The 14,534-nt window shown below is 43.8% G+C and overlaps 1 protein-coding gene across 1 annotated transcript; it reads right to left on the bottom strand.

Moving 5' to 3' along the window:
• Positions 1 to 12,946: 12,946 nt before the first annotated feature.
• LOC147865087 (uncharacterized) lies at positions 12,947 to 14,277 on the bottom strand. Its single transcript, XM_087318686.1, has one exon. The coding sequence runs from the start codon at positions 14,257 to 14,259 to the stop codon at positions 13,081 to 13,083; it is 1,179 nt and encodes a 392-aa protein (XP_087174812.1). The 5' UTR covers positions 14,260 to 14,277; the 3' UTR covers positions 12,947 to 13,080.
• Positions 14,278 to 14,534: the final 257 nt, after the last annotated feature.

Raw genomic sequence — 14,534 nt, 5'->3', positions numbered from 1 at the left:
TCTGGGAGTTTGAGGAACGCTTTGCGCACCTTCGGTGCTCGATCGGACCGTTCTGGACACAAGTCGTGTCCTACTATTTGTCAAATCGGTTGACGCACGGGATCGGGAGCAAGTGGGCTCCTTACTGGAAACCGAAGACGGGCTGACGGCCGACTGGGCTGTGGTAAAAAGAGTCTGCAGCCGTTTTGACAAACGGTGGGAGTGACCTGATACAGGGGCGACCGGGGCGGGCCCTGTCGCAGCAAGGAAGCTCGAACCGATACCACAGGCGCGAAGGGAAGAGACCCGAGAGTGGCTCGAAACCGGTTCGGCTTCGACCGGCGTGGTCAGAGGCTCGTCCGGGGGAACAACTTTAGAGGAGTTGACACGGGCGGTAAAGGATCTCCAGATCGCCTAGGCTCAGAGGGAAGGCGGTGAACAGGCTCGTGACCGACGGCCTCCGGCAGGAAATAGGTGCATGTGGTGCAACGAGGTCGGCCACATCTGGAAAGACTGCGGGGACTTTGCGGAGGCTTTGAGGAGCCGGGTAGTGTACCTATGGGAAGGTCGGGTGCACGCTAGCGATACCTGGAGGGCCCTGAACCGAAACGACGGGCGAGGAGGAATGAAAAAGCTGATGGAAGAGGCGGCGGCCCAGCACGCGGAGACCGTCCACTACTCGGCGTCAGCCGGTATTCAGGTCGGAGGCAGCGAGGCCCGGAAGGAGAGCAAAGCCGGGTTCTGGCCGACGATGCTGGAAGGCCTCGTTGGTGCCCGACTAAGGAAAGACGAGGCGGACCGCGCGGAGAAGCAGGTCCAGGAGGTAACCGGGTGGAGTGACCCGGTCGAAGAAAAGACGGGTTTCGTCGAAGTAGCTTGCTAGAAGTACGAGGCTCTGGTTGAAGACAAACGGGTAGGTAAAACCGGAGGGGCCGGACCCTCACAGAGATACGAAACCCGATTCGGGCCGAAACAGAACGAGGCCGGTGAGACCAGTGCCCGGGATAACCACAAGAAGGGCAGATACCGGTTGGGCACGGAGATCGAAAGGACCACGGACCTACGAAAGGTCCTGGAAGAACGAATCCTTGACAGCAAGGTGGAACTGTCATTGCGGGAGGTGCTCGGAATCGCCAAGAAGGAGTTCCACGACTCCATCGTAGACTTGGTGAAGAGGAAGAGGCTGTCGACGGAGACAAAACTGGAAAGGCCGGTGGAGGTGCGGACGACGCACATAGAGGACATGGCGCTGGAAGACGAGTGGGCGGAGAGCCACTATTCGAGGCCACACTGGGCCCGAGCGACCACGGAAACCCCGGTGAAGATTGGAAATGTTCAGGAACCGGTGGTGGCGCTGGTGGACCACGGTTCGGAAATAAACCTGATGTCCATGGACTTCTACAAGAAGGGGAAATGGTCGATCAACACCAAGCACGGGTGGAAGATACGGGCGGCGACGCGCGCCACCGAGGAACTACACGGGGCCTGCCCAAACGTGCGAGTCAAGATCGGCGACGTCGAGATAGACCAGCACTTCTTTGTGCAGGAGACATCCTCGCACCCGGTCATACTGGGAGAACTGTACATTACGGCAGCGCGGATGGAGACCAAGGTGCTGGACAACGGGTCGGCTTACGCGAGGGTCAAGAGTCAGGACGGGCGTCATTCGGTCCAGTTCCTGACGGTGCGACCGAACCACGAGCGAAACCGTGAGTCCCTCGGTGGCGAGAACCGAGAGGATTTTTAGAGAGGGTTGTCAAGGCGTGGGGCCACGATAGTCCGGACACTCCGGGAAAACCCCACAAATGTACGATAGAGGCGAAACCAAAGAAACCTTGTACCATAAGTAGGAAGTTTTGTTTCTCCGACAACGGAGGGTGTACGATAGTTGGCCTCGTTGGCCGAGAAAAGACAAGGGTGGAAGAGCGACTTCGGGCATGCGGAATTCTCGGGCCCAGCGAGGAAATCAACGGAGCCGTGGAGGCGGTCTCCTTCGACGATACCTTGGGAATACTGCGAGAGGTGGTCGGAGAGGGCCTTAAAGAGGACCGGACGATACCGGTTTGTTCAGAAGAGATGTACGAAGTCATCGCGGACTTCAGTCGAGGGCTCGAGTCGGATCGGATGGCCCGGGTTAACACGAAGTACAAGACTGTGGACCGGAAGGTAAGGCCAGTCGCGGCACCCTTACCGGAGGGCAACGAGTTGCGAATCAAGGGGGTCGCGTTGGACCCCAGTTTACGAGATCCGGCCTACATAGGACACACCTTCACCGACAGATTGCTACGGGAGCTCAAAATCAGTGGGGGCGGGTTCCTACTGCCGGCGGAAGAAGATCGGTTTCGGAGAATGCTCAGAAGGCACGGGAAAGCCTTCGCATACTCACCGGAAGAGATCGGGTGCGTAGACCCGACAGTCGTGAAGCCGATGGTGATATTCACGGTACCGCATGTGCCATGGAATCTCAAACCAATTCCGGTACCGAGAGCTCACATCCCAGAGCTGATGGAGCTATTGAGGCAGAAAGTCGATATGGGCATCCTCGAACCGTCGAGTACCCCGTAATCGAACCGGTGGTTTACCGTACCAAAGAAGAACGGGACGTTGCGCTTCATTCAAGACCTGCAACCGGTCAACAGAGTGACCATTCGAAACACAGGAATCGGACCAACGATAGACGAGTTCGCGGAGGCCTTCGCCGGAAGGTCGATCTACTCGGTCGGTGATCTATACTCGGGGTACGATCAGTTCCAACTAGCCGTGGAGAGCAGAGACATTACGACGATGCGGACTCCTCTCGGCCTAGTGCGGATGTGTACCCTGCCACAAGGAGGGACGAACTCGGTGGCCCACATGGTGAATGCGATGAACAAGGTGCTAAGGGATTGTATCCCGGACATCACCATGCCATTCTTGGACGACATCCCGATCAAGGGATGTCCGGTGGAGGAAAGGGACGAAACGATCGGACCAGACGGATGCCGGAAATTCGTGGCGACACACATTGACGATTGCGAGAGGGTGCTGCAGAGGCTAGAGGACGCGAGGCTCACCTTCTCCGGGGAGAAATCGGCCTTCGGGCAATCAGAGATCATGGTCGTCGGACATCTATGCGGACCGTATGGCCGGAAACCGTCTCCGGCTAAGGTGGAAGCCATCTCCGCAATGAAGCCCGACTGTAACTCGGTCACGGAGGTACGGAGGTTCTTGGGAGCATGCGTGTTCTACCACATATGGATCCCGCATTACGCCCACGTTGCTGAGCCACTATACGGGTTGTTGAAAAAGGGGCGAAAATTCGAGTGGCGAGACGAGCATACGGAGTCGGTCCGAAAGATGAAGGAGGCTCTTGCTGCAGCTCCGGCACTCCGGAAGGCTGTCTACGAGAAAGGCACTCCCATCTACATAGCGGTAAATACAAGTCCGACCGGGATCGGATGGGTCGTCAACCAAGAAGATGAGGATGGCATTCGGTTCCCAATCTGGTTCGGCGCGAAGGTCCTCAGCGAGCGACAGCGAGGATACGCCCAGGTTAAACGCGAACTCTGGGGTATCGTTTCGGCGGTGAAAGCTGATAAAGACTATCTGATCGGGACAGAGGTGATTATCGAGACGGACTGCCTGCCGATTCTCGACATGGTTTCCGGATGCGCAAACCCGGACCTGGCAATGCTCAGGTGGATAGCGTACATCAAGTCCCTGGATCCGGAAATACGACACATTTCCGGGAAAGACAATGCCATGGCCGACATGCTTTCGAGGGTGCGATTCGACGACGAGGGCAGCATGGTTTCGGAGGACGAGGAAGTCGGCATGGACTTCTTCAAGGCGGCTTACGTAACAACCGAGGGGGGGGCCACTCCGGCGCTTAACGATTTCAACGAGAGCAAGTACGACAGGGAGTGGCTGCAGATTGGGGGATTCTTGAGGACGATGACGCCGGACGCGTCATGGACAAAGAGCGAGGCCAACCGGTTCTTTCTCCGGGACAGATACTTGTGGAAGCACCCGAAGAAGAGAAACGGCATCCCGCTCCTAGTGGCGATGGAGGAGGAACAGGAGGAGTTGTTGAAGGCCTACCACGACAGCCCCTGGGCTGGACACCGTGGGACGTGGGCCACGTTCGAGAAACTAAAGGGGAAGTACTGGTGGCCGGGACTGTACCGGGACGTGCATCGGTTCGTGACAACTTGTGAGAGCTATCAGATACACTCCATAGTCCAACATCGGGACGAGCTTCACCCTACATACCCTCCGGCCATCCATTTCAAATGGATGGTAGATTTGGTGACGATGCCGATGGGCGTAGGGCAGATGCGATATCTGGTGTTGGCCCGGGAGGACCTGACGAACCAGGTGGAAGGCCGAGCCCTGCAGAACAAAACGACCACGGTCGTGTGTCGGTTCCTGATCGAGGACGTGATATGCCGGTACGGGTGCATCGGGAAGATCGTGGCTGACCGCGGGGAGTTGGACGCCGAAGAGGCCGAGGAGCTGTTCGACCGGTTAGGGGTCAAGCTCTCACTCACCACAGCGTACAATCCGGAGGCGAACGGGAAGGTGGAGCGCGGACACGGACCGATCGTCAAAGCGCTAGTCCGGGCATGCGGAGGCCAGGTCGGGAACTAGCCACGACTGTTACCTTATGCCTTGTGGGCGGACCGGACAACGCACAGTTCGGTAACCGGGTTCATGCCGTCAGAGCTCATGTTCGGACAGAAGCCGATCATGCCGATGGAACGGACGATCTCCTCTTGGGCGACAGTGGACTGGAGAGACGAGATGAGTCGGGAAGAACTGCTAGCGGCGCGTATACGGCAGCTCGAGCGGAGGCCAGAGGACGTGGAACGAGCGGCGGAGAGACTTCGGACGGTGAGGATGAGGAACAAAGCCCGTTCGACCGAACGCACCGGCTCCGACCAAAGAAAATCGAGGAAGGCGATTGGGTGCTAGTCTACGACAGCAGCCTCGACAACCAGCACCGGGCAACACGGAAGTTTGCAAAGCGGTGGTTCGGGCCTTACGTGGTAACGAGCGCCAACAACAACGGGACGTATCACCTGGCGGAACTCGACGGTACGAGGATGGCGATACCGGTAGCAGGGAAGCGGATCAAAGCGTTCAAGAAGCGCCACGATGGCGAACCAGATCTAAGAGGCCTGGACAGCGACGACGAACAGTCCGAAACGGAGGACGAACCGATGGACGAGGAACCGGAACCTAGACCGGTTTTCTCCAACCAGAACCCAATTGTGGCGCATACCGGTGGATGCGCGGTTAGGTGGGGGCGGATGTCGTGAAGAAAACCGTCCCTTAGCGTAATCGGTGCATAGCGCACGTGAACCGGCTCTTCACGCATGCGCGCCCTTTAATGTATATAATAGAGAATTAGGTACAAAGGTATATCCTAGGTAGTTAGATTCGGTAGGTAGGAAGTTAATGAGGGAAACGGCTCCCTTCTTGAAGCTATAAAAGAGAGGGAGACGCGGGAGAGGGGGATATATATTATTATTGAGGAGGACGAAGTGTTGTTGGACCGAAACCGAACGCTTCTCCTCCGTTCGTTCTCCATCGCTCTTCTCTGCAGGTTTTCGGGAGGCTCGCGCTGCTTCGAGGAACGCCCGTGTGCTTCCGGCAGCACCTCCATCCTATCCCCTTTCGTGCGCAGACGTGCAGGCATCGGCATCTATTCGCCGGCCTGTTCGGTTGTAACCGCTCGCATGCTCTATTGTTTATTTGTCATTCATTAATATACAAACATTCGTGTCTCTCTGTCTCTGTGTCCATTCGTGTCTTCTGCGTTGACAGGGCCGTGTCCCTGTGTTTCTTTGCTCATACGTAACCGAGCTTCTCTCTCTTTCTCTTTCCCCTTCTATCACCTGCTCTTTGGTTCAAGACCCCGGTGGTCCCGCCTCGTTTCCCCACGCACGTGCGTAGTAACGCGACAACGTGTCATCTTGCGCATTTCTTTGCGAGCTTGTACTGAGGTAATGCTAGCACGAAGTTGCGATATTGTAAGTTGTCTATGTAAGTTCCTACAATCCTCATCAAACCATCTATTTTGTGGCAAAGATCCTAATCTACCTTGATTGGAGTGTTTTGTATATGGGAAACTGCTAACGGTTGCGGAGTGAAGAATGTGTGTGAGTTTCATACTAAGGCTCTCTAAAGGTAGAGAGGGATCAAGGGAGTAGAGATGGGCTTGAACATGTCGAGAGTATATGTCAGAGAGCTCATGTGTGAAATGTATTGTGGTGTGATGGCGTGGTTGACTAGATTTGGTGATGTTAGAGAGAGAGTGCACGGGAGAGACAAAGAGAGTAGAATAACATAAAACTCAAATTCAAAATATCACTCTCTACATACAATGTGTTTAGTGAGCACTTTTATACAAGTTCTTAAAAGGACTAATAGAGAAGTAGTAACAAGTACTTCACTTCTTGCTGAGCTATTGACACTAACTCCTAAAACCATAACTACCTAGTAGTCTAGGAGTGTAGGCCTACCGGTTTGCACGTGCGTCTGGCCCTCCAATCCGGCTCTTGAGTCTGGCTCACTGATCCGGTTCTCCAATCCGGATCATGTTGAGCTTGTCCGCTCAACATTAACACGTCTAACCCTTTGTGTCAGTCGATAGAGACAACAAGGTTTTGGTTGTTTCTGGTACTTCTTATGTTCAGGTTTTGACTTCCGAGACGTCTTTGTAGGTGTCTCAGCTTTAGTAATCATCAGTTCCCCAGTAACATAAGGACGAAGAGAAACAATTAGATTGGTTTTAGTTCGTAAATCCTTTTGCAAAAATTTTGGACGACAACACTCAACTACCAACTACTTTCTTATCAAAGGAGGCTTGACTTATGTTGAGACTATGATAGTGTGGCTATGGCTCTTGTTCGTTAAGCATGTGCATTCCTCGCAGAACCCAAGGTACGACTCGCATCAACTCTCAATGGTCTGGGACATCGAGGAGGTACGAGTTCATCTTACATCATTGCTAGGAGGTGGTCAAGTGTTTTGACACCCCTCTTTCCTTTCTTTGGTCTATAATTCCTTATATATTGCTAAATTAATTAGTTAGACTCTAACTCTACTCTCCATCAATGTAGTTGCAACGTGGTGTTGTTGATCAGCACATGATATCAAGCAATCACCACACTAAGCCTAAGCTTCACATCTAGTTTAACTCTTTTCTCCTCCTTTTTAACACATTCATTTTTCCCAATGACTTTACCCACAACGAAAAGGGAGGAGGGAAGTTTATGTTCTCAAAATAGGCTCCAAAACCAATCAATATACCATCTAACCTTTCCACCCCCCCACCCCCCATAGGCACATACACATAATTACACATAAGTAGAAATACACACAAAACCACGACATACATGCACAAGCACACGTGTACATATAAACACAATTCACACACAAAGTCACTTCAAAGTTCAAGCAACACATACACGCATAAAAATGAACAATTACATATATATGTACAACATTACCTTTTCTCACGCACAAAACAATTCATTTCACACAAACCATATATACATTTGTACATGCACTTGCCCTCAAACATACCACAACACAGTCACACACAAGAGTACCCACATGCTAAGACATGTGTCTTTCTCATATAATCTGTAGACAAAAAATCGACATAAGCATGACCACGTGTCGATTGATCCATTCAAATCCCGCATACCTTCATCGAGAAAGCTAATTTCCTTAGTTGAAATTTTTTATGGTCCCGCCCCACATCTCATGTGCATGAAAATATTAGATGTCCTATACCTTAAAGTTAATCAAGCTTACTACCTCTTGTTTTCTTTAATACAGTGCATAACATACTAGAACAAAATTATATATAATACATATTTATAATAAACAAAGAGATCAATTTGAACCCTAGCTAGTAAGTGAAAGACATTAGTGTGAAAAAAAAAAGATAATCTTGATGTGATTGTGGAAGAGGAAGATTTTGGCACCAAACATCAACTTACAAATTAGAGCTTATAGAAAAAGTTATTGACCAATATAGAGTCAGAGGATGACGATAGTGATGAGAAAGGGATGTGATACTTTTTTGGGTTCTATAATGCTTAGACAGGGATATATGTTTAATCTAGGAAGCACTTTAACATGTTGGGCATAATTTAGGTTGTATGTGTTATCCTTAATTGAAGGCCACATACTGCTATGGTTCTATTTTGCTTTTGGTACATTTGATATTGTTGTGTTGGAGCTATATTATCCTTAGAGGTATTCAGTAGTGCATATTTCAACAGCTTCGTTTGGAGTGGGTTATTAGTTCAACTTGAATATATTGGTTGGAAGTAGTAATTAAAATATCTGGAAGTGAAGGTCACTTTGTTGTCTTAAATTCTTTGGAGTGGGCATATATTTATTATTTTAAAGTTATTTTTCATTTTGACTCATCTCCATTTATATGGCTCATTCATCATTTTTTATTAAAGTTATATTGCTTAACTCATTACAAAATATGTAAAGTATGTATTTCTTGCTCTAAACTCAATTTAAACCACATAGTATATCTTGTTTTGATATTATTCAAAAATGTGTTGTATCACATTAAAGACAACGTCACAAAGTAGTATTTCTAATGTCTTCTTTAAAGAGTGGTTGGAGCTTGAAAATACATGATGATACTAAATGTTTTCCACAAACACCATAGTTAATATGATGACAAGATTTATTATTCTAAAGCCATAATGCACTAGTATTCACAACTAACAAGGTTTAGACAATTACCCAATTTGGTTGTATTTGTTTACCTTGAAATGAAATGTTTACTAAACCCATCTTTGATTTAATAAATATGTTTGATAATATTGATTTATAATATAGAAAAGATACCATTATATGTGCCAATAGGGCTCTAATAGTTATCATTGTCCTTTCATGGATTCTAGTTTATCAAGAATAGACAATAATAAGATAACTTGGTAAATGCGCAAAAATCAAAGGTACGTACTTCGCTCTCCTAAAATACATAAATTATTATAAATAATTTGTCTCTTTTAGGATTGCTCTTGGTTGTAAATATGGCTTCATTTCCATTATTTGCACATCTGCTTGATTCTCAATCATGTCTGGTGTAACTAATGATGAGTACATTACTTATATTTGAAAGTTATCATTTTCCAAAGCAATGAACCACGTACCCTAAAGTCAAAGGAGTACCAATGTGTGCATCTAAAACCTATAGTTTGTTGATAAGATTTTGTCTCTTGTGGAATTTGTGACTTCTCATACTATCGATTTGTTTCCGAACTCTCTCTCTCTCTCTCTCTCTCTCTCTCTCTTTGGTTTAGCTAATGATGAGTGCATTACTTATATTTGAAAGTTATCATTCTCCAAAGCAATGAACCATGTAGCCAAAAGTCAAATGAGTACCAATGTGTGCATCTAAAACCTATAGTTTGTTGATAAGATTTTGTCTCTTCTGGAATTTGTAACTACTCATACTACAGATTTGTTTTTGAACTCTCTCTCTCTCTCTCTCTCTCTCTCTCTCTCTCGCTTGCACCCACACACTCTCCCTATCCCACATGTTTTATGTGGATCTATATAACTCACACAAACCATGATTCCTATGACATTTTTTGAAATTGTGACAATCAATTATTACTTCAATCTCACATGTCACTATCCATAAATGTAGAGGCATATGTTTGTTTACCCATGCATGCACATTTTAATAAGTGACCATATAATGACCTCATTCAATTCAAATATGTGCATATGTTATTGTTTAAACAACGAAAGCCATGGCTTACATTCATAAAGTAAACTCTAGTCAATATGAAATAGTTTCCTAATTAAAACAACTATTCATACCAAGATGGTGGAAAAAATACAACAAAAAACCTCGTATACCCTCATCAACAAACCAAAATGGGTTACACTTTTGAATTAAAAAAAATCCTAAATTTCTCATGCACTTGTTAAAGATAAATGACACTCTACTTATGTACATGATGAGTGGTGGTTAAAAAAACATCATAGTATGAACCCTAAAACACAATGTGGTACCCGATTCTAATCATAGTATGAACCATAAGTACCATACATGCATTCACATTCAAGAATGTTTCTATCATTTCGAGTATGGTAAATACTATACTTTTGTATTCATTACTTATTATAAGGTAAAAAAAATTTAAGGTAAAAAGTGTAAAAGAAAACACAAGAATGTTTTGATAACATACACATTCGTTTGCATTCTTATGAAAAAAACTATTTGCCAATGCATTCAAGCATGTTACATACTATGGTTCGAATAGTCAGTAAATATACAAGCTACTTAAGATATTGTTGACAACTCCAAAACTATAAAGCATTACTTGATATATCTATTCACCTAATGCATTACTAGATCTTTTTATTCACCTCATTCTCCCCACTCTTAACTAGACCCCACTTCCTCTTTCACTTGACACATTTTACGTACTATTTTTCCTTGAACCATCATGAACATCATTTTCACCTTCTTTTTTCTTGTAGCAGCCTACTCTTTAGAATACCAAAGTATTACCTTAGTTACTCTACTTTCCTTCTCATGATAATCTAGTTCATGGATTAACTAGGTTGTCCTGTCAAATATAGTAAGTGAATAGTTTTACTAGACTTTGTTATAAAAGTATAATTCAAATCAAAATAATGGTGGCATGCAAAAGTTAAAAAATGAATATTGAAAACACAAGAATCTAGGTATGTATGATCCAAACTCTAAATTTTGTGGAGCAAGTTCAAAGTCACAAGCTTATTCACAATCTAATGGTTTGGATATGAACTAGGTTTTCAAAATATTGAAATGAAGATCCTTCCTAGCTAATGTTTCATTATTGGTTATTGCAAGACAAGAAGATGGATCTATCAAGGTAGGTGTCTATAAAGACACCAATATGACCAACGAGACCAAAATAAGAAATGTTGTATGGCTTGTTGGCTTGTTCGAGAAACAAAAGCGAATAAAACCAAAACAAGAAGAGTGAGATTGGCCATGTTGAGTCATCCCAAAGCTCCAGGAGAATGAGTCTTTCCGCTTGGTCTAAATTGTGTGAAGTGTTTTAAAATAATATATTTCTTAATAACCAAAAGAGTTAGTCTATGGGATATATCATATAGTTGTGTGTGGAGTATACTTTGCCTACAATGTTTTTATGTTTTTCTTATAGTAAGAAAATATATCTTTGGGTAGCCAATATGAAAGTATAAAAGGCGATATTGCATCTATCATGTTATCTATATGTGTGGCACAATTTTATATATTCTAGGTAACTTGAGTATTTAACAACTTTCTAGAATGTCATAAAATGACAGTGGCATGCCATTATGAAGGTGACATGTTTTTCTCAATTTTAGTTTCTTTTGACATTTGATTGTGAAATACGTAGAGTTATGTGTCAATATTTGATTTGATAAGCTTGTCCCAATATCGCCAATGTTGAGACACAATTTCAATATAGCAAAATATGTTGTATTCAATGTATTGAGAAAACCAAGGTGCTTTAGAATAATAAATGAGCAAGTTCTACAATTCAATGAACGTAATAATAAAAAGACATTTTAGAAGACAAAAGGTTATATCTACATATGTTGGCACAATTTCATATATGTGATCCCTTATGGAATTCTAATACTTAAACAGAACAAATTGACTAATGTTATATCCAAATTGTTTTTAATTTATCAACATTTCAAAGGCTAGAGTAAATTGTTACATTGACAATATACGTATTATACCCATATCACACATTAGGATTGTCACATTGCCATCATACTCCACAATATTATACATGAACGGTGGGGGTAGGGTGGGTGGGTGCACGAGATTCTTGAAAGTTACAAATGAAACATGTAGAATTGTGAATTATCAATCACTTTGACTGAGAAGATATATGACCAACAATCATGACAAATGTAGTTGTAGTATATTGTAAGTTGTAACTCATTGTACTAAATGACACAATATTATCAAAATGCTCTTATTTATTTGGCTATGATATAAAAATATTAAAGTATGAATAAGGTTTGCATTATTGTAACACTACAATACATGAACATTTTATGTGATTACCAAACTAATTTCATGGAAAACAACCTTTCACATAATCAAAATAAATGAATTTGGTAAAAAAGTCCACATTATAATTATCTAAAATAATTCAACCATTTTGCACCTTATTCAATCATTTAAATGTGGCCATACAATGTCTAACATGTTTTCATAACAGGGTTCCACATATGACTAATCGTATAATTTTAGACTTGATTTGTTTCAATTGTAAAATGTAATTAAATTGTATTTCTGTAGTTTCAATTTTATTAGATAATTCGTAATGGATATGAGTGACACAAACTTGAAGCTCATTAAGCTTTTCGGTGAAAAGGCATTGAGGTTAGGAGCATGTTTAGTTTGAGGTAACCATTCAGGACACTCAACATGGCATTCTAAATTTTATGTTCAAATGCATGATACAATGACAATGGATAATTGAAGCTAATACTTTGCGCATAATTTTCATCACGCTACTTGTGACATATCACAGTTGTGCTCACGCTTAATTTGGCTTGTCAAAGGTATATCCCTAAGAAAAGGTCAATTATTGGTAGTGCAAAATGTTTAAACATCCATTCCTTGAGATCTTTTAGGAGCAAATCCTTTTAAAAAGAAAACATCATTTTCAGCTCCCCCAAGCATATAGATTCAATATATCCATAACCTACTCCTTAGCAAGAATGTTTATAAGGAAAATAAATGATTGAGCGTTAATCCTCATAGAAATGTCTCTTACCATTGCATTCCATAACCTTCAAATGCATTGTTTACAAACATAAGATTCACACGATCATTAATACTAGTTCATGAAAACCTCTTGGAGGTAGATGTTATGTGGTGCGTACATAATAAAAATAGAAAGCAAAATGTATGTCAAACTCATGGATTTTGATCTAACAATTAACAACACCAAATCTACAATACCAAATGTTGTACAAGTTTACAACTATGAACCAATACGTACATTTCTCTATGATACCTAGGGACCAAGTAGACAATTAGAAAAAGTAATCAATGAGAACCGTCTACATATAATTACAAATGTCATGTGACCTTGCAAATGAGATCCATGTCATGTACTCTTCATTTAAGCTAGGAAAACATTCTACCTGTGACTTAAGGAGCTTTAGGTATTGGATGGCTTTTTCCAACATGGAGACTGTGTCTAATTTCGTGGCCCCTGGTACAAGTTGTTGCAAGGTCCGCAACTTCTCACTTATTCTCTCCCTTCGATGTCTTGCTGCAACACTTTGTGGATCCTTGGATATCCTCACATTCCTCCTTCTTGTTGGCTTGGTTGATGAATTTTCGATATTATTTTTTATTGTCAATGTCACCTCGATTGGCTTGACCATGGTTTCTCTTCCATAGAGCAACTGTTTGGGTGGAATTAGACTAGATGTTTTCAATGGGTCATGCATATGGTTTGTAGCTAATGTTGGCATGAGGGATTGGTCTTGTATTGGAATTGGAAGCATGTCATCCAAGCTAGAGAAATTGAATGACGACAATGACGACGACGTAGTGTATTTCTCATGGTTAGGAATACTCGTGTGATTAACATTCAACAATTGACGGCCGCATGAACTTAAGGAGACATCTGGTTCCCAATGTAGTTCATCCTTGTATTGTTGGGGACTGCAAATTTGATCGCCATGTTCAACATAGTGATGTACCAAACAAGGGAATTCTTGTACTTGGTCGTTGTAACCATGAATACACAATGGCAATGGAATTGATGATTCACATGAGATAAAGCTGCTACTGCTCGTAGTAGTAGTAGTAGTAGTAGTAGTAGTAGTAGTAGTAGTACTTAGAGGGCTAGTGCATGGGTAAGTGTGTAATGGGTTAGACGAAGCACCGCTAGCATTGTACTTAATGGTACTATTACATGGTATATTGAATGGCATGGTGTCACAATTCATACAAGGATTGTGGGTTGGCTTAGGTGTATTAGGATGGTGACAACAATTGGCCATGTCAGGAGTATTATTAGATCTCATCATGCAAGTCTCCATTAACATCTCTCTCCATATGTCACTAAAGAATGAGGAAATCTTTCCTTTGTCTTCTTCACAGTCTTCATGCGAACAGGAAAGGCTAGGGTTAATGGAGGAATCAGATATGCCCCTCAGATCATCATCACCGCTACTACCATGCTCCTCGCCATCAACGCTTAGTTCTAGATGCTCTATAATGTCCATGAAACTCAGAAGCTGGGAAGAGCGGGCAGAGTAAGTCGGAGCCATATAGGAATAGGAGGGCAGTGTGCAGGGGGAGTAGTAGGGGATTATGTAGGCAAGTAAGACATGGTTAGTGCGAATTCATCAGGTGTGAGAGGAGGACAGAAAGGAAGGAGGTAATATAAGAAACAGAGGAGAGAAAACACAGCTAGATTGATTCATTACGACAACATCCCTTTTACATATATATATATATATATATATATATATATATATATATACAGATACTCTCTCTC

The sequence above is a fragment of the Azolla caroliniana genome, unplaced genomic scaffold (assembly GCF_043228905.1).
Source record: "Azolla caroliniana isolate FFs.n. ecotype wild unplaced genomic scaffold, voAzoCaro1.0.p SCAF_4, whole genome shotgun sequence".
In the NCBI taxonomy this organism is placed as follows: domain Eukaryota; kingdom Viridiplantae; phylum Streptophyta; class Polypodiopsida; order Salviniales; family Salviniaceae; genus Azolla; species Azolla caroliniana.
Note: the sequence above shows the minus strand (reverse complement) of the source record. Positions and strands in the feature narration are given on the sequence as shown.

Bases quoted from the DNA above. Each gene is read 5' to 3' on its own strand.
- LOC147865087 (XM_087318686.1), bottom strand. From the start codon at position 14,259: ATGGACATTATAGAGCATCTAGAACTAAGCGTTGATGGCGAGGAGCAT.